At 38.8% G+C, this 15,749-nt stretch overlaps 2 protein-coding genes across 2 annotated transcripts; one reads left to right on the top strand and one right to left on the bottom strand.

Moving 5' to 3' along the window:
• Nucleotides 1–7: 7 nt before the first annotated feature.
• On the bottom strand, nt 8–3,775 carry LOC111323726 (band 4.1-like protein 1). The gene has a single exon (XM_022927157.2). The coding sequence runs from the start codon at nt 3,556–3,558 to the stop codon at nt 2,347–2,349; it is 1,212 nt and encodes a 403-aa protein (XP_022782892.1). The 5' UTR covers nt 3,559–3,775; the 3' UTR covers nt 8–2,346.
• A 1,349-nt stretch (nt 3,776–5,124) lies between these two features.
• LOC111323761 (band 4.1-like protein 1) lies at nt 5,125–7,628 on the top strand. Its single transcript, XM_022927190.2, has one exon. The coding sequence runs from the start codon at nt 5,457–5,459 to the stop codon at nt 6,540–6,542; it is 1,086 nt and encodes a 361-aa protein (XP_022782925.1). The 5' UTR covers nt 5,125–5,456; the 3' UTR covers nt 6,543–7,628.
• Nucleotides 7,629–15,749: the final 8,121 nt, after the last annotated feature.

The raw sequence follows: 15,749 nt of genomic DNA, 5'->3' as shown, positions 1-15,749 counted from the left end.
AATGACCTCTATATAAATCATGTTTTAATGTATTAAAAAACAATTTACATACTACAATGCCTGTACTAAGCCTCTCTTAACTTGAGCAAAACAACTTGCTGCGAAAAGAATATTATTTTTCACCTTATTGCTCCTAAAATAAGCATAGAGGCACTATGCTATAGTAAGCTGATATTAACATACCAGGAATATTCTCACTGGGTTTAACCACTGTAGTAAGTTTTACAAAATATTTCTAAACCCAAATGTTGGCAAGAGCAGGTACAAGTCTGATACCACCTCATAAAGATATGGATCATCATAATCCTTTCCAAATGTAATTTATTCTGTCGGGTTGGAGTTTTAGAGTTTCTATAACTTTGTGAAGGTAACAGAATCAAAATATATTTCAAACACAATAAAAAGCCACTTATTTTATTACATAAGCCCTCAGCCATTTTTTCTCTTAGTTCAAAGAAGTTTCAGAGTTGGGCAATACTGGACCGATATGTCAGTTGACACTTGGTCAACACTCAGTCAATAGTCAGTCAACAGTTGGTTGATAGTTGGCTGATAATCAGTCAAGACTCAGTCAATAAGGAATTGCAATATTGGTCAAAATTTATCAAACATCAGCCAACCGTTGAGTGTCAACCAAATGTCAATAGAATGTCAACCAACATTTCGGTTAAACATAGAAGACTAACTCTTTTCCAAGAGTACCGACAGTACACATGATCCGAGAAGATAGGTTCTAGATAAGTCTGTGTAATCACTAGAAACACAGAGGCAGAACTGCCATTGTCAATACAATTAAGCATCTATTTCTCTCAAAGACAGCCTTGTGAAATCTTAACAGAGCACTATTGCAAACTTTTGAAAGCTTTAATAAGCACAAATAAATTCATTATCCAACTGTACTTCACAGAGTACGATTAATGTGCAAGACGAGTACAAAATTGAGTCAGTTTGCTAGACATAACGTCTCGTAGTCACGTTCGACGCACTAAAAACTACTATAAAACGAATACAAGAATTGTAAAAACGTGTAAAATGGTATATAAAAAGTCACTAGTAAAAATGTAGCGGAATTCCAAATCGATTTCGATCAATTACGATCCTCATCAGTAGTACTCCGCCATGTTCAATGAGTATTTTGAACATGGCGGAGTACTACTGATGAGGATCGTAATTGATCGAAATCGATTTGGAATTCCGCTACATTTTTACTAGTGACTTTTTATATACCATTTTACACGTTTTTACAATTCTTGTATTCGTTTTATAGTAGTTTTTAGTGCGTCGAACGTGACTACGAGACGTTATGTCTAGCAAACTGACTCAATTATCGAACACGTTCCTGGCCTCGGCCCACAAAATTTCATCACAGAGTACAAAATTAATGTCTAGCAATATTTCAAGAAATAGCCACAAAATTTGAATATATTACTTTTTATGGTACAGCTTTACATTGATGCTGGTTTTGCTAAAGTATTACTAACTTTCAGCATTACATAATTATAACATTTATCAATAAATATCATGTGACATACATATTTCCTTAGCCATAAGGTCATGTTGTTGTTCTAAGTTACTGAACACTTTGCAACTGTAAGTGAGAGGAAACTGGAGAAGGTAAATTTGCAGTGGGGGAAACTTCTATAAATCACTATCACAAACATTTTGACTTGACTTTTTCTAACCATTCCTTGGTAAAAAAAATACAATTTCCAATGTTAAATATAACATTAAGTAGCATGAATCCTCTCTTAACAGACATCCTTTCCACTCATGGCTACATTTTTCATCATCACAATAAGTTGTTTGATTATGTTTGACAGTGTGAATGGAATCTCAGTTAGGACAAAATTTGTGATGCCAGTTCTAATTTTTTACCTTGAAATTTGCTCATCCCCCTTGGGATGAGGTTTTCTGCTGTTGTTACTTTTTAAATTTGAACCCACAAGGTGCACATGGTTCATCAACTTTTCTTCATGCTTTACTATGAGTTTACTGCAAATCTATTACAAAGATAAAATTTTCCAAGCTCAAAATAAAATTCCTGGACTTATCAGTGCCAGAGAGGTTTTTCTTTTCCAAGTTTCCCACCTCTTACAAAAGTACTTTAAAGAAGAAATTTTATGTGCTTATGAAATCAAATAAAGTAACATTGCTTGACCTTTTCATGATCCCGGGCACATTGTTGGGAAAAATGGTCATCAGAAAATGGTCATCAGAAAATGGTCATCAGAAAATTAATATAAAATTAATATCAAAACAAAGTTTTTGTAAAGTCGTCTTTATATAATCCCCAAAGCACACGCTGGTGAATTTTCTTTGGCCATGAGACCATAAAATTGTACGACCTTACACGTAGGTCATGGTGCTTGTGTTGCTGGTATTCGGGCTTTCATCGAGGGATGAATCAGCTGGTGCACTTTTTTGCTTGTGAGGTATCTTTCTTCGAATAGAATCAGTGAATTTTCTAAATGATCCACGGCTGGGTGTCTTGCCAAATGTTGAAGCATATTTCTTGTCGCTGCGTTTGAACTGCCCTGTACCTATGTGAGAATCGACTTCTCCAAAAGATTTGCTACGTCGAAATAACTTCTTCTCGGGCTGGTAAAAAACCGCTTGATGCCTTAGAGCGTCGTGCAGAATCCTTTCTGAGGCTCTGTGACCAAAATGCCCATGAAACCTGTATGAATAACTTCCGCCGTCTTTCCTTTCATGAGAATAAACAACCACGTAAAATTTCCTGTTTTGACGAGTCATCGCAACAATTTCGTGCCAGGGAAAGTTTTGAACCACATTTCCCGCTACTCCAAAGGTGTCAACATCAAAGACGAGAACTCCGCTGCCACAGATCGCCAAATCTACGATGTTGCCTTTTTTGTCAGTCGCTCCGTGGTGTAATGACATGCCACAGAAAGGAAGATTATAAGCCATCTCCAGGAAGGCAATTCTTGCTTCGCCTGGAGTCATACCTTTATGAGAGCGATGTAAATTGTAAACAATACTTTCGTATTTCTCTTCACTCAATTCAGCATCGCAGTTTATTCTGTTGGGTGGGGCAAAGAAAGACCCCAATAAATCCTCCAAATAGCCACGAGTGTGTAACTTGGGGTTAAAGTCACCAAGAAAGGCCTGAGCAAAAAATCCGTCTAGAACGGCGTGCTCATTAATCGACGTGATAAATTTACCTCGAATAAGAGAATCTTTGATTTGCCAAATCAACAGGTCCTGGACTTCTTTGGGTTTGACATTGGCTTCAAGCGGATAGAACCTCACAGCAAACTGGAAAGTGTACGGTTTTCTTCGCTGAGGTCTAATTTCTTTTTCAAAATCTAACCACGTTAATTCGCCGTCGACGCCATCTATAAATTGCAAGCCAAAGTAGTTTCTCGTGTTCGGCGGCAAACTCAGCTTTTCAGACACTTTGTTGAAAAGCTCCTGTCCTTTAGCAGACTTGCCATCCAATTTAGTTACATAGAGAGAATTATCAAGAAGTACCACTTGACATTCCAGGCTTCCGCAAGATTTTCTTCTCTTAAATTTTACAGATTTAACAGTCGCCATCTGGAAACTGAAAGTAAGCTTGGGCGCAATCACATCACCTCTACAAAGGCTCTGTAGGAGCAACCTTCACCTCATTCTTCTGAAATATTTTTTCTTGACGATCCCTTGGATATTACGCTGACACAGAACGAGTTGAGTTGTAAAAATGATGAAGAACAGTTACCCAAAAGGCAATGTCAACACATGCTGAAAAAAATCCCTTCTTTCCCTCGAGTATTTCTGTCTGTTTTGTTCCCTACTGACCCCTGATTGGCTCTGTGTTGAAAACGCTTTCCCGCGCGAGTGCTGCGTGGCAGTCGTCACATGAATCGCGTGACGTCATACGACATGAACATCTCGCGTGGACTTACCATGTAGAGACACTTCACCTGACGTCGACCTGGCCAGTTATCTGGGTTTCTTATTTTACATAAATGTAATATGAATTACATGATTTTTTTCTTCTTACTTTCAATCGCACGTCGTGTAGACTGAAATAGTAATCGGCATGCAGGCCATGTTGGATTTTATGCTAGTTTATCAAATGATAATAATGATAATTTATTTCTTGCGCATTACATCAGTAGTAAAATGCCAGTATCCTCATAAAAGTAGGTGTAATTTAGGATCCAGTAAAGCCTTTACAATAATTGATTACAGTGTAAAAGCTAAATAAAGAACAAGTTTGACATAGTCAAAGATTAGATAAAAGGTTTTGAGTCTGTTTTTAAGGAATATTAACGGACTGGACGCTCCTCACGTCTAACGGTCTAACGGTTGTTCTTAAGCATGGCTGCACAATTTGAAAAAACGCGACCTCCATAGTTCTTTGTCCAGAGCACCGGCCTATATAAGTAGTCTTAAGAAAAGTATACTGAATACTGACGTGCCGACAAACCGAACGGGTTGACATGAGCCAGTGGTCAGTCCGGCCCCTCGTCGAGATGGCTCTTTGGCGATGGATTTTGGCTCGAAGGAATAGGGGAAACATTTATGCCTATGGACGGGATAATATTTTGCTCTCAGTCATGCCACACCTTCCTCGCTCCGCTCGGTCCATACGTCATGACCTGAGGCCAAATATTTACTCGTCGGGCACTCCCCTTTAGGGCCTGATTACATGAGCCGGGCTGGCCCGGTTAGCCGGGCTGATTTCTTTTGTTTTGGTGTTCGCCAAAGCGTGAAAACAAAAGAAATCAGCCCGGCTCATGTAATCAGGCTCTTAGTCAATATTACGTAGTATCCGCCCGGAAAATTGCGTATGAATCCTGACAGGCGCAAGATGTTTTGAAAACTTTATGTACTACTATACTTTTGTCTCAGAAGTTGAAATGGATAACTCATTTTCCCTTGTTACTCCGCCCTCTTGGTGAAATTCACAATGATAATAATTGTCGCGCAATCTCCTGAGTTCACATGACATACTGAAAGGAAGCATTTCCGGTATCATAGCTGTCTGGATTGAACTATTAAACCAACACGATATTGATAATTACGGAATTACGGAATTCCGCCGTTGCCCATCATTTGATCAACATCAATGTACATTTTGAAAATTACTTACTTTATCTCCTGGGAATTCAATTCTAAGACTCTTTTGTCTCTTTCTAGATCTTTGTCTGCGTCACAGTGTAACCTTATCTATGTTTTTTCCGCCGTTTCTAAAACCGAATAATCCCAAACCTAGATATTGGTCACGTATCTCTGACAGACACTAAATATATCATCCAATTGAAACACAGGGAGTTTGGTAGATATCAGATCGAGTAGGTGTGCGTGCATGATGAGTTGTTTGACATAGTTTCCTGGGAAAGTTTGTATAGGAAACTTCTTCGCAGAAAGACAGTTTTCTATCGTATTAAACCATTGAGACAAAAAGAAGCACAGTTAATTCAAGACAGGCGAAATTGTAGGTCAAGATGTCTTTTCACTTTCTCCGTTCAGGTTCAAGTATCATTCAATGCCAAGTTGTTTTACTCGACAATTCGCAATTCATTACATCATTTGAGCAGAAGACAGTGAAGGGAAGCGAGTTGCTCGATAGAGTATGCGACAAGATCCAAGTGCCTATCAATTACAAGCAGTACTTTGGGCTTCAGTACATTGACCGTGAAGATGGCGAATTGGTGTGGTTGAACCTCGAGAAAGAACTCTCTCCGCAACGAAAATCCAAACCGCTGTTGTATCAGTTCGCCGTGAAAGTGTTTCCGCGGGATCCTCTTAAAGTGGAGGAAAACTTGCGATGGCTCATTTTGCTTCACGTAAAAGCTCTAATTAACCGTGGAAAGTTTTCCCTCCCTGTTGGCAAACATGCCATGATTGATGGATTCTACGTGCAAGCCATGCTTGGAGATTTCAGTAGCAAGCGACACAAGCCTGGATATTTAGAGGAACTGCTAGATTTACTTTACTTTCCACCCACAGGTATCAACACTGATGAGAACATTAGCGAGGAAAGTTACGAAGTAATGGTCAAAGATTTGCATAAATCACATCGCGGGATGACCCGCGAGGAGGCGGTGTCTGCGGCCCTCGACGTTTGCAAGGAACTTGATAACTACGGAGCCTGTATGCACTATGGAATAAGTGATCGCAATGGAGAAGAAGTTGTGTTCTGTATTACAATGGATGGAATGCGCATTTGCCATTTGAAGAGTAAATTTCCTGAAGTGGGCGAGTTATGTTATAGTTTCCAGTGGCGTGACATCATCTCAATGTTCTGTGATAACGCAAAGTTTTATATGTACGTGGGGGAAATTAAAGAAAAACAAGAGTCCACCTGTCACGTGTTTCGCTTCAGCAAAGGCCTTTTCGCTCACAAGGCAGCTCAACGCCTCTTGACAGACGCTGAAAATCACCAAAAGTTCTTCTTTGAAGACAACCCTGAAAGGGCAACCCTCATTAGAAGCCGTTCTTTGGAGGTGCAGTCTTTAAATAAGATTCGCAATGGATCACTACTATCTGCTAAGTTGAATCTTTCCTTCAGGAAGCCAATACCAAAGTGAAATATCTACAAATCAACTTTGAGACCTCTTCTTGACTTTCGATACTCTGGATAAAAGTGACTGAATCAAATCAGTCGAACAATCGTTTCAAGTCCTTTCATGGTATAAAGATACATTGCGATTCAACCAGTAAATGCACCGTTTAAAGAACCCTTTTTTGTTCCTAACATCGGACAATATTGACCAAAATCTGATGCATACACGTGATCAGTGAAGCAGAGATGCGGGACAAGTCAAGAAATTTCTGCATATTCAGACTTTGAGAGTGAAATAACGCTCGTTTAAATAACACAATAGGTTGAATTACCTCAGTAGTAAGCAAGATCAAAAAGCTTTCTTCGTTAAATATAAGTTGGCACTGATAACCTGATGATGCACTGCAGTTAAATCATGTGTCTTACGAAATTTATGAAGAGTTTATAGTGCGTTCTTGCTCAACTCCACGACATGTTGATCCACAGAAAAATCATGCTGAACTGACAGTTATTCCAGAATGAATTGCTTTCTTGTAAAATAGACCGTTAGTCCTGAATGTACAAATATTTCTGGCGGGATTAACCGTTTGATTTATGGAAATCGCACTTGAATAGTTTAACGCGCAGGCGGCCCAAGTTCATGAAACAGATACCCCACTTATAAGGATTAACGTGGAAGCTTAACGATATTTGAAAAGCAACAAACCCGAATTAACGATAAAGCGCCGAAACCGGTTATTAATGACTCAAGACGTTCACAAGCAACAAAGAACAAAACAATGCAAACAGATTAGTGAATTCTATTCATGCCTCCGAATGAAGGCAATGTGTAAATATATGTTAATGCATTTTTAAATACTAAACTTAGTAAATGTATAACTTGTAAATAAATAAAGGCTGATAGTTTCGAAAGAAACTGTTTGGGGCTGCGTCGGTGGGAGTAACGAAATAATTTGGATATATCAACAAAGTTGAAATGGTAAATTGGCCTCCGTAACGATTACAAAAGCTGACGTTTCTAGCGTTAGCCCTTCGTCGGAGCGAAGGGCTAACGTACCTTGTAAAGGTCGGTCCAATAAAGCATCTAGGTGGACAGTTAATTATGATCGTATGATACATTGTTTGTTAAATGATGATCAATAACATTGATTAGGTTATAACATTATTGGAAAACTGTATGGTCGTATATGATCAGTGCTGTATAGTTTTAACTCTTTACATATTCTCCATACTGTTCTCTAAATTTCCTAGGGTGCTGACAAGGAGAATTTGATTAACAATCAAGAGCTTCTTTAGTTGGTGATTATTTCTTTTTTCTTCATGACCTTAATGTTTGATTCAGGGGTGATACTCAGTGTAGGGAGAAATAAGATGCTCTTCATCCTCGGGGGTCATCGGTTTGAATACAAAAAAAGAAGTTTAGATAAGTTCCTCAGTGTCTGTACTGACTATAAAGCTTTATCTACATTTAGGATTGGCATAATGCAAAGATTCCTGGCGATGACAAATAACATCACAATACAAATTTCGAGCGAAGAGGGTTCGCTGAGGCACGTGCGTACAAGGGAAGGAGATAAACGTGCCAAACAATGGGGAGCTTAAGCAACCACGACGACGAACAGAGGACGACGACCGGAAGTAGCGAGAACGTCACTGAGCAAGCGCGAACCAAGAATTCCGTCGTCGTCTTATCGTCGACGACTTGAGATGGACCAGTTTCACGTCGTCGTGAACTTCCGAACTTCAAAGCAGTTTTTCTCATCAAAAGGTGCGGCTTTATTGTCGTTTTTTTGACAGTCTATGGCCGGTTGGAGTTTGCATTCGCTTCTCCGGTCGATTTGAACCTCCCTGTTCAGTTTTCTAAACAAATAAAATTCGAAAACCCACTAACTCATTTTCCTTCCTCCGCACAACAGATGTCAAGTCAAGCGGTGAAAGCGACCACGTTAGGTTTAAATTTATTTGAGTATATTTTATGAAAGAGTGCTGTTTATCATTTTTATTGAATGAAAAGGTTTAAATGGCACCTCTGCGTTCGGTCAAAAGCTGTGTGTATGGAACTGTCGGTTTATTGCTACTAAAAAATTTTGCGTGTTGCTGTTCTTCCGTCGAGACGCTTTAAACAGCAAAGAATTCTTCAGATCGGTGTGTCAACATGAGCGTGAATACCTTTCAGGTACGTATGATGCACGATCCTCGCAGTAGAGAGCGCTATTTATGCAATAGCGAAAATCAGACCTGAAAAAAATCAGGCCTGTACGGGATTCGAACCACTGACCTCTGCGATACTAGTGCAGCGCTCTACCAATTAAGCTAATAAGGGAGCAGGTCGTTAAGTTGATTCGTAATAAACCCGTGATGATAAATCAGAGACAATGAATATATGAAGTTCATATATTTTGAACTGCGGTTATACGTATGATGCACGGATCGTGCATCATACGTATTTAATACCGCAGTTCAAAATATATGAGCTTCTTATATTCATGATACGTCTCAGGTTTTGCGAATCTATTTTCGAAATGTTTGATAAAGATCTAGATTTACAGCCATAAAGATTATTGCGACAAAATCACACGGCAAAAAATAGTATTCATGTTTGAAGCGCGACGACTGATCTGTGCCGATCGCTAGCTAGCATTGATTAAAATTGAAAGACTTGCGTCGTTTGCTCGCCAAAGGAAGGAGCATCAAAGGTAGAACTACGGTGGCCCAGAAGGCTCAACGCAAACAAAAAACATAGGCATGCTACGCATGCGGGAGTTATTTTTTTTGGATACGTAGGTTGAAATGGGACACTATATAACTGATGCTGGTGTCTGAATAATTGTTGGCAAAAATAACCTGCATTGGTACAACGCTCCCTGCAGTCCCCTCCACAGCCCTAATTTGAACTTGTCACGCAACGCTCTGTCTCTCTTTCCAACATTGCATGACGAGACCAAACAACGACCTGCTCGTAACTTAAAATTGTGCTTATTGCCGTTCCTTCGTCAGAGACAAAGTTCTAGTTATTATTCTGACCATTAAGGGCCAGAATCAGAAATTCCGTTTGTATTTTCCTGTGCAAGAAAATGGACAATAGCGCGCAATTTTTAATCAGCGTTAAGCAATGTGATGGACATAGGCTGGGAACGAGGTTGAGTTTTGGCATCGAGTGTCAGTCACATTTAAAGTACTGGCCGCGCATCAACGATAAGCTTGTTACAGTTTGTACTCATCTTTCGAGTGAACTTAAATATATCTATTTAAAGTACAAACCTAATACCGTGAATCACTTCTATTCTATACGTACTGATGAAAACAACAACCCTTGGGAAAGGTTTTGGCCGATTTTTTAAATTCGATTAATTAATACAATCATCTTATGTAAACATTGGCGATTGAATCCATCCGTAAATTAATATTGCGGACAAAACAGTTATACTTTTCTGACCAAAAAAAACTTGTGGAAGTCACTGCCACATACCTTTAATTTCAATCAGTTAAAAAACTTGAGGTCTATAAAATGCCTTCTGTGATATATCGTTCCGAGGCAAAAAAAGCTTCTAAGGTTTGTTATTAGATGTAAGCAAAAATTAAGAGAAATCCTTGTAAACTAAGTCATCGCGTTCAAATGCAAATTTTTAATGAGTGATCCCGCTTTTCCTCTGGCGATTTTAGTATTTCCAAATTGTCATGGATGGCATCAACTTGTTCCGAAGTCTTAGTCTCCATAACTCTCCATGTTGCCAAACCATGAAAAACACTCGACCGCGATTTTGCTAAAACAGCAAAGCCCTCAATTCGAACCAATTCAATTCAATCCGCTGATCCACAAATCCGGCTCAAATATAGGCTCCGTCATAGTTAGTAGAGGGGACTATGGCTCCGTGTAGCCTCTTGTTCAGTAACAGATGGTTGCCTCAAAATATTCTTCCATATAATTTTGCAGTGTAAAGCTCTATTTATCTCTTACAGCCTCTGGACAAAGATATTTTCCAGTCCCCGTTCTTCGAACAAGTGAAAGTAGATTAAACCAAGAGAAAGTATCATTCTTGAAAGGATAATAAGATGGGCTACTTAATTGGTTGTTGCCTATCTGGACTTTGCCCTGTGCGTGCGAAATACGTGATAAAATGCAGGTTGTTTACAGGAAATCGACACGCAATGGGGTAAAGTCCAGGTTAGCTAAAAGCGAATTTTATTGGTAGAAAACGTCTAAGCACGTGAGAGTTGAGTGGAAAATTAACCGACCGTACCATTCTGTCCCTTGTGAAATATTTTTCATTGAGGTAGATTTATGTCATAAAATTTACGTTGTTTACTGGAAAATGGCATTTCATCTAAGAAAGTCTAATCCCTACTGGCGAGTAAAAAGTAAACACGGGAAAGTATCGTTTAAACAATATATAATTCATGGAGAACTTTTGGAAGCAAAGAAACGGATATGTAACATGGCAGTCGACGCAGAAAGTTAATGTAACTTGGTGGTCGTTTCAACCGCCGCTAAAAGAGCGACCATATGGCAAAAAAAGAAAGATTATCAATCAAATATGATTTATGCAAATGTCTTGCGCAAGTTTTACCAGACTCAGCGAAACTAGCCCTTCCAAAACAACACGCTATAGTGCTAAATTCGTGTTTAGCCTTTAGCTGACGTTGTGTGCGTCGTAAGTGAAGGAGCGGTACACAAAACATGCACGTTTTAACTCGCTAATCGGTAGAAAAAGTTCCCTGACGACCTTTCAAATCCAGACAGATCATAGCGATAAAATCCTCATGAAGGACATGAGCCATTACATTGACTAGATGATCTTACAACTCTTGTAGATGTCATCTTACCTCGTTCCTTGAGCGAAATTCAAAATTGGAATCGCTGATTAACTCATATATAGCAATGAAATATCCTGAAGTTGCTCCTATCAAAATCTGAAGTAATATTTGATTCAAAATTTTTCTCATGTTCCATTCAGTCTCCTTCAGAAGGAAGAATAAGCATAGTCGTACAACGATCACAACTCCAGCACTTTCCCAACACGATTGATACATTTCCTTAATTCGCGAACCGCTCTCTCCGACTCAAGCGTTGATTCGCTGAAATTTGAAGACCTGTCAAACCACAAATTAGCAAGAACGCTCTGATTGGAGCGTCATCGAAAAATACTACAATCTGATTGGTTTGTGATACACCAAAAATTGGGCCAATCACATTGCGTTGAGATACACCAAAAAAAAGATGCGCCAATCAGATTGCTTAGAGATACACCAAATTGCGTTGATCAGATTACACTACACCACAATACACCAATCTATACGCTAACATATAGTTATTTTTTTTTAAAAAATAACTCAATAAAAAATAACTCAAAAATACTGCAGCAAATAAAATATGCAACGCAAACAAAAAAAAAACAAAAAAAGAAAACGCAAACAAAAACATAGGCATGCTACGCATGCATGAGTTATTTTTTTTGAGATACGTAGGTTGAAATAGGACACTATATAACTGATGCTGGTGTCTGAATAATTGTGGGCAAAAATAAACTGCATCGGTACAACGCTTCCTACAGTCCCCTCCACAGCCCTAATTTGAACTTGTCACCCAACACTCTCTCTCTCTCTCTCCAAAATTGCATGATGAGACCAAACAACGACCTGCTCGTAGGTTAAAATTGTGCTTATTGCCGTTCCTTCGTCAGAGACAAAGTCCTAGTTATTATTCTGACCATTAAGGGCCAGAATCAGAAATTCTGTTTGGTTTTTCCTGTGCAAGAAAATGCACAATAGCGTGCAGTTTTTAATGGCGTAAAGTAATGTGGTGGCATATCCAGGGAACGAGGTTGAGTTTTAGCATCGAGTGTCAGTCAGATTGGAAGTACTGGCCGCGCATCAACGATAACCTTATTACAGTTTATACTCATCTTTCGAGTGAACTTAAATATATTTATTTAAAGTACAAACCTAATACTGTGAATCACTACAATTGTTAACGTACTGATGAAAACAACCCTTGGGAACAGTAAAATTTTTGGCCGATTGTTTAAGTCGATTAATTAAAACAACCATCTTATGCAAACAGTGGCGATTGAAACCATCCGTAAATAAATATTGCGAACAAAACAATTGTACTTCTCTGACTAAAAAAAAACTTGTGGAAGTCACTGCCACATACCTTTAATTTCAATCAGTCAAAAAACTTGAGGTCTATAAAATGCCTTCTGTGACACATTGTTCCGAGGCAAAAAAAACTTCAAAGGTTTGTTATTAGATGTAAACAAGAGAAATCCTTGTAAATAAAGTCATCGCGTTCAAATGCAAATCTTATTGAGTGATCCCGCCTTTCCTCCAGCGATTTTAGTATTTCCAAATTGTCATGGATGGCATCAACTTGTTCCGAAATCTTAGTCTCCATAACTCTCCACGTTAACAAACCATGAAAAGCACTAGACAGCGATTTTGCTAAAACAGCAAATCCCTCAATTCGAACCAATTCAATTCAATCCGCTGATCCACAAATCTGGCCTAAATATAGGCTCAGTGTAGCTTCCTGTTCAGTAACAGATGGTTGCCTCAAAACACTCTTCTTTATAATTTTGCAGTGCAAAGCTCTATTTTATCTCTTGCAGCCTCTGGACAAAGATACTTTCCGGTCTCCATTCTTCGAACTATTGAAAGTAGAATGAACCAAGAGAAAGTATCATTCTTCCAAGGATAATAAGGTGGGCTACTTGATTGGTCGTTGCCTATCTGGACTTTGCCCTTTGAGTGCGAAATACGTGATAAAATGCAGGTTGTTTACAGGAAATTGACACGCAATGGGGTAAAGTCCAGGTTAGCTATAAGCGAATATTATTGGTAGAAAACGTCTAAGCACGTGAGAGTTGCGTGGAAAATTAACCGACCGTATCATTCTGTCCCTTGTGAAATATTTTTCATTGAAGTAGATTTATGTCATAAAATTTGCGTTGTTTACTGGAAAATGGCTTTTCATCTAAGAAAATCTAATCCATACTGGCGAGTAAAAAGTAACACGCAATTGTAACGGGAAAGTATCGTTTAAACAATATTTAATTCATGGAGGATTTTCAGAAGTAAAGAAACGGATATGTAACATGGCAGTCGACGCAGAAAGTAAATGTAACTTGGTGGTCGTTTCAACCGCTGCTAAAAGAACAACCATATGGCAAAAAAAAGATTATCAATCAAATATGAATTACGCAAATATCTTGCGCAAGATTTACGAGAGTCAGTAAAACTAGCCATTCCGAAACAACACGCTATAGCGCTACATTTGTGTTAGGCCTCCAGCTGACGGTGTGTACGTCGTAAGTAAAGGAGCGGTACAAAAAAAAAAAAAATGCACGTTTTAACTCGCTAATCGGTAGAAAAAGTTCCCTGACGACCTTTCAAATCCAGACAGATCATAGCGATAAAATCCTCACGAAGGACATGAGCCATTACACTGAATAGATGCTTTTAAAACTCTTGTAGATGTCATCTTACCTCGTTCCTTGAGCGAAATTCAAAATTGCAATCGCTGATTAACTCATATATAGCAATGAAATATCCTCAAGTTGCTCTTATCAACATCTGAAGTAATATTTGATTCAAAATTTTTCTTATGTTCCACTCAGTCTCCTTCAGAAGGAAGAATAAGCATAGTCGTACAACGATGACAACTCCACCACTTTCCCAACACGACTGATACATTTCCTTAATTCGCGAACCGCTCTCTCCGACTCAAGCGTTGATTCGCTGAAATTTGAAGACCTGTCAAACCACAAATTAGGAAGAACGCTCTGATTGGAGCGTCATCGAAAAATACTACAATCTTATTGGTTTGTGATACACCAAAAAATTGGGCCAATCACATTGCGTTGAGATACACCAAAAAAAAGATGCGCCAATCAGATTGCTTAGAGATACACCAAATTGCGTTGATCAGATTACACTACACCACAATCTACACGCTAACATATAGTTATTTTTTTTTTAAAAAAATAACTCAAAAATTGGAACGCAACGCCAAGGAAGACTGGGTAATAGTTCTTAGTTTCCCGCCAACACTTGTTCTATCCTTTGCTTGTTCGCCTTTCCGAAACCATGTTTTGCAGCGCACTTATGACAGTACCCTGCTGCTCCTTTAAAACATAGGCATGCTACGCATGCGGGAGTTATTTTTTTGGATACGTAGGTTGAAATGGGACACTATATAACTGATGCTGGTGTCTGAATAATTGTTGGCAAAAATAACCTGCATTGGTACAACGCTCCTTGCAGTCCCCTCCACAGCCCTAATTTGAACTTGTCACGCAACGCTCTGTCTCTCTTTCCCACATTGCATGACGAGACCAAACAACGACCTGCTCGTAGCTTAAAATTGTGCTTATTGCCGTTCCTTCGTCAGAGACAAAGTCCTAGTTATTATTCTGACCATTAAGGGCCAGAATCAGAAATTCTGTTTGGTTTTTCCTGTGCAAGAAAATGCACAATAGCGTGCAGTTTTTAATTGGCGTAAAGTGATGTGGTGGCACATCCAGGGAACGAGGTTGAGTTTTAGCATCGAGTGTCAGTCAGATTTGAAGTACTGGCCGCGCATCAACGATAACCTTGTTACAGTTTATACTCATCTTTCGAGTGAACTTAAATAAATTTTTTTTAAGTACAAACTAATACTGTGAATCACTACAATTGTTAACGTATTGATGAAAACAACAACCCTTGGGAACAGTAAAATTTTTGGCCGATTGTTTAATTCGATTAATTAAAACAACCATCTTATGTAAACATTGGCGATTGAAACCATCCGCAAATAAATATTGCGAACAAAACAATTGTACTTTCCTGACTAAAAAAAAAAACTTGTGGAAGTCACTGCCACATACCTTTAATTTCAATCAGTCAAAAAACTTGAGGTCTATAAATGCCTTCTGTGACATATCGTTCCGAGGCAAGAAAAACTTCAAAGGTTTGTTATTAGATGTAAACAAGAGAAATCCTATCTGTTGCCTATCTGGACTTTGCCCTTTGCGTGCGAAATACGTGATAAAATGCAGGTTGTTTACAGGAAATTGACACGCAATGGGGTAAAGTCCAGGTTAGGTATAAGCGAATTTTATTGGTAGAAAACGTCTAAGCACGTGAGAGTTGCGTGGAAAATTAACCGACCGTACCATTCTGTCCCTTGTGAAATATTTTTCGTTGAGGTAGATTTATGTCACAAAATTTGCGTTGTTTACTGGAAATTGGC

This window comes from Stylophora pistillata, chromosome 1 (assembly GCF_964205215.1).
Source record: "Stylophora pistillata chromosome 1, jaStyPist1.2, whole genome shotgun sequence".
In the NCBI taxonomy this organism is placed as follows: Eukaryota; Metazoa; Cnidaria; class Anthozoa; order Scleractinia; family Pocilloporidae; genus Stylophora; species Stylophora pistillata.
The sequence above is the reverse complement of the archived record's forward strand: the minus strand, read 5'-3'. Positions and strand labels throughout refer to the sequence as shown.

Coding starts and splice junctions, on each gene's coding strand:
- LOC111323726 (XM_022927157.2), bottom strand. CDS start 3,558: ATGGCGACTGTTAAATCTGTAAAATTTAAGAGAAGAAAATCTTGCGGA.
- LOC111323761 (XM_022927190.2), top strand. CDS start 5,457: ATGTCTTTTCACTTTCTCCGTTCAGGTTCAAGTATCATTCAATGCCAA.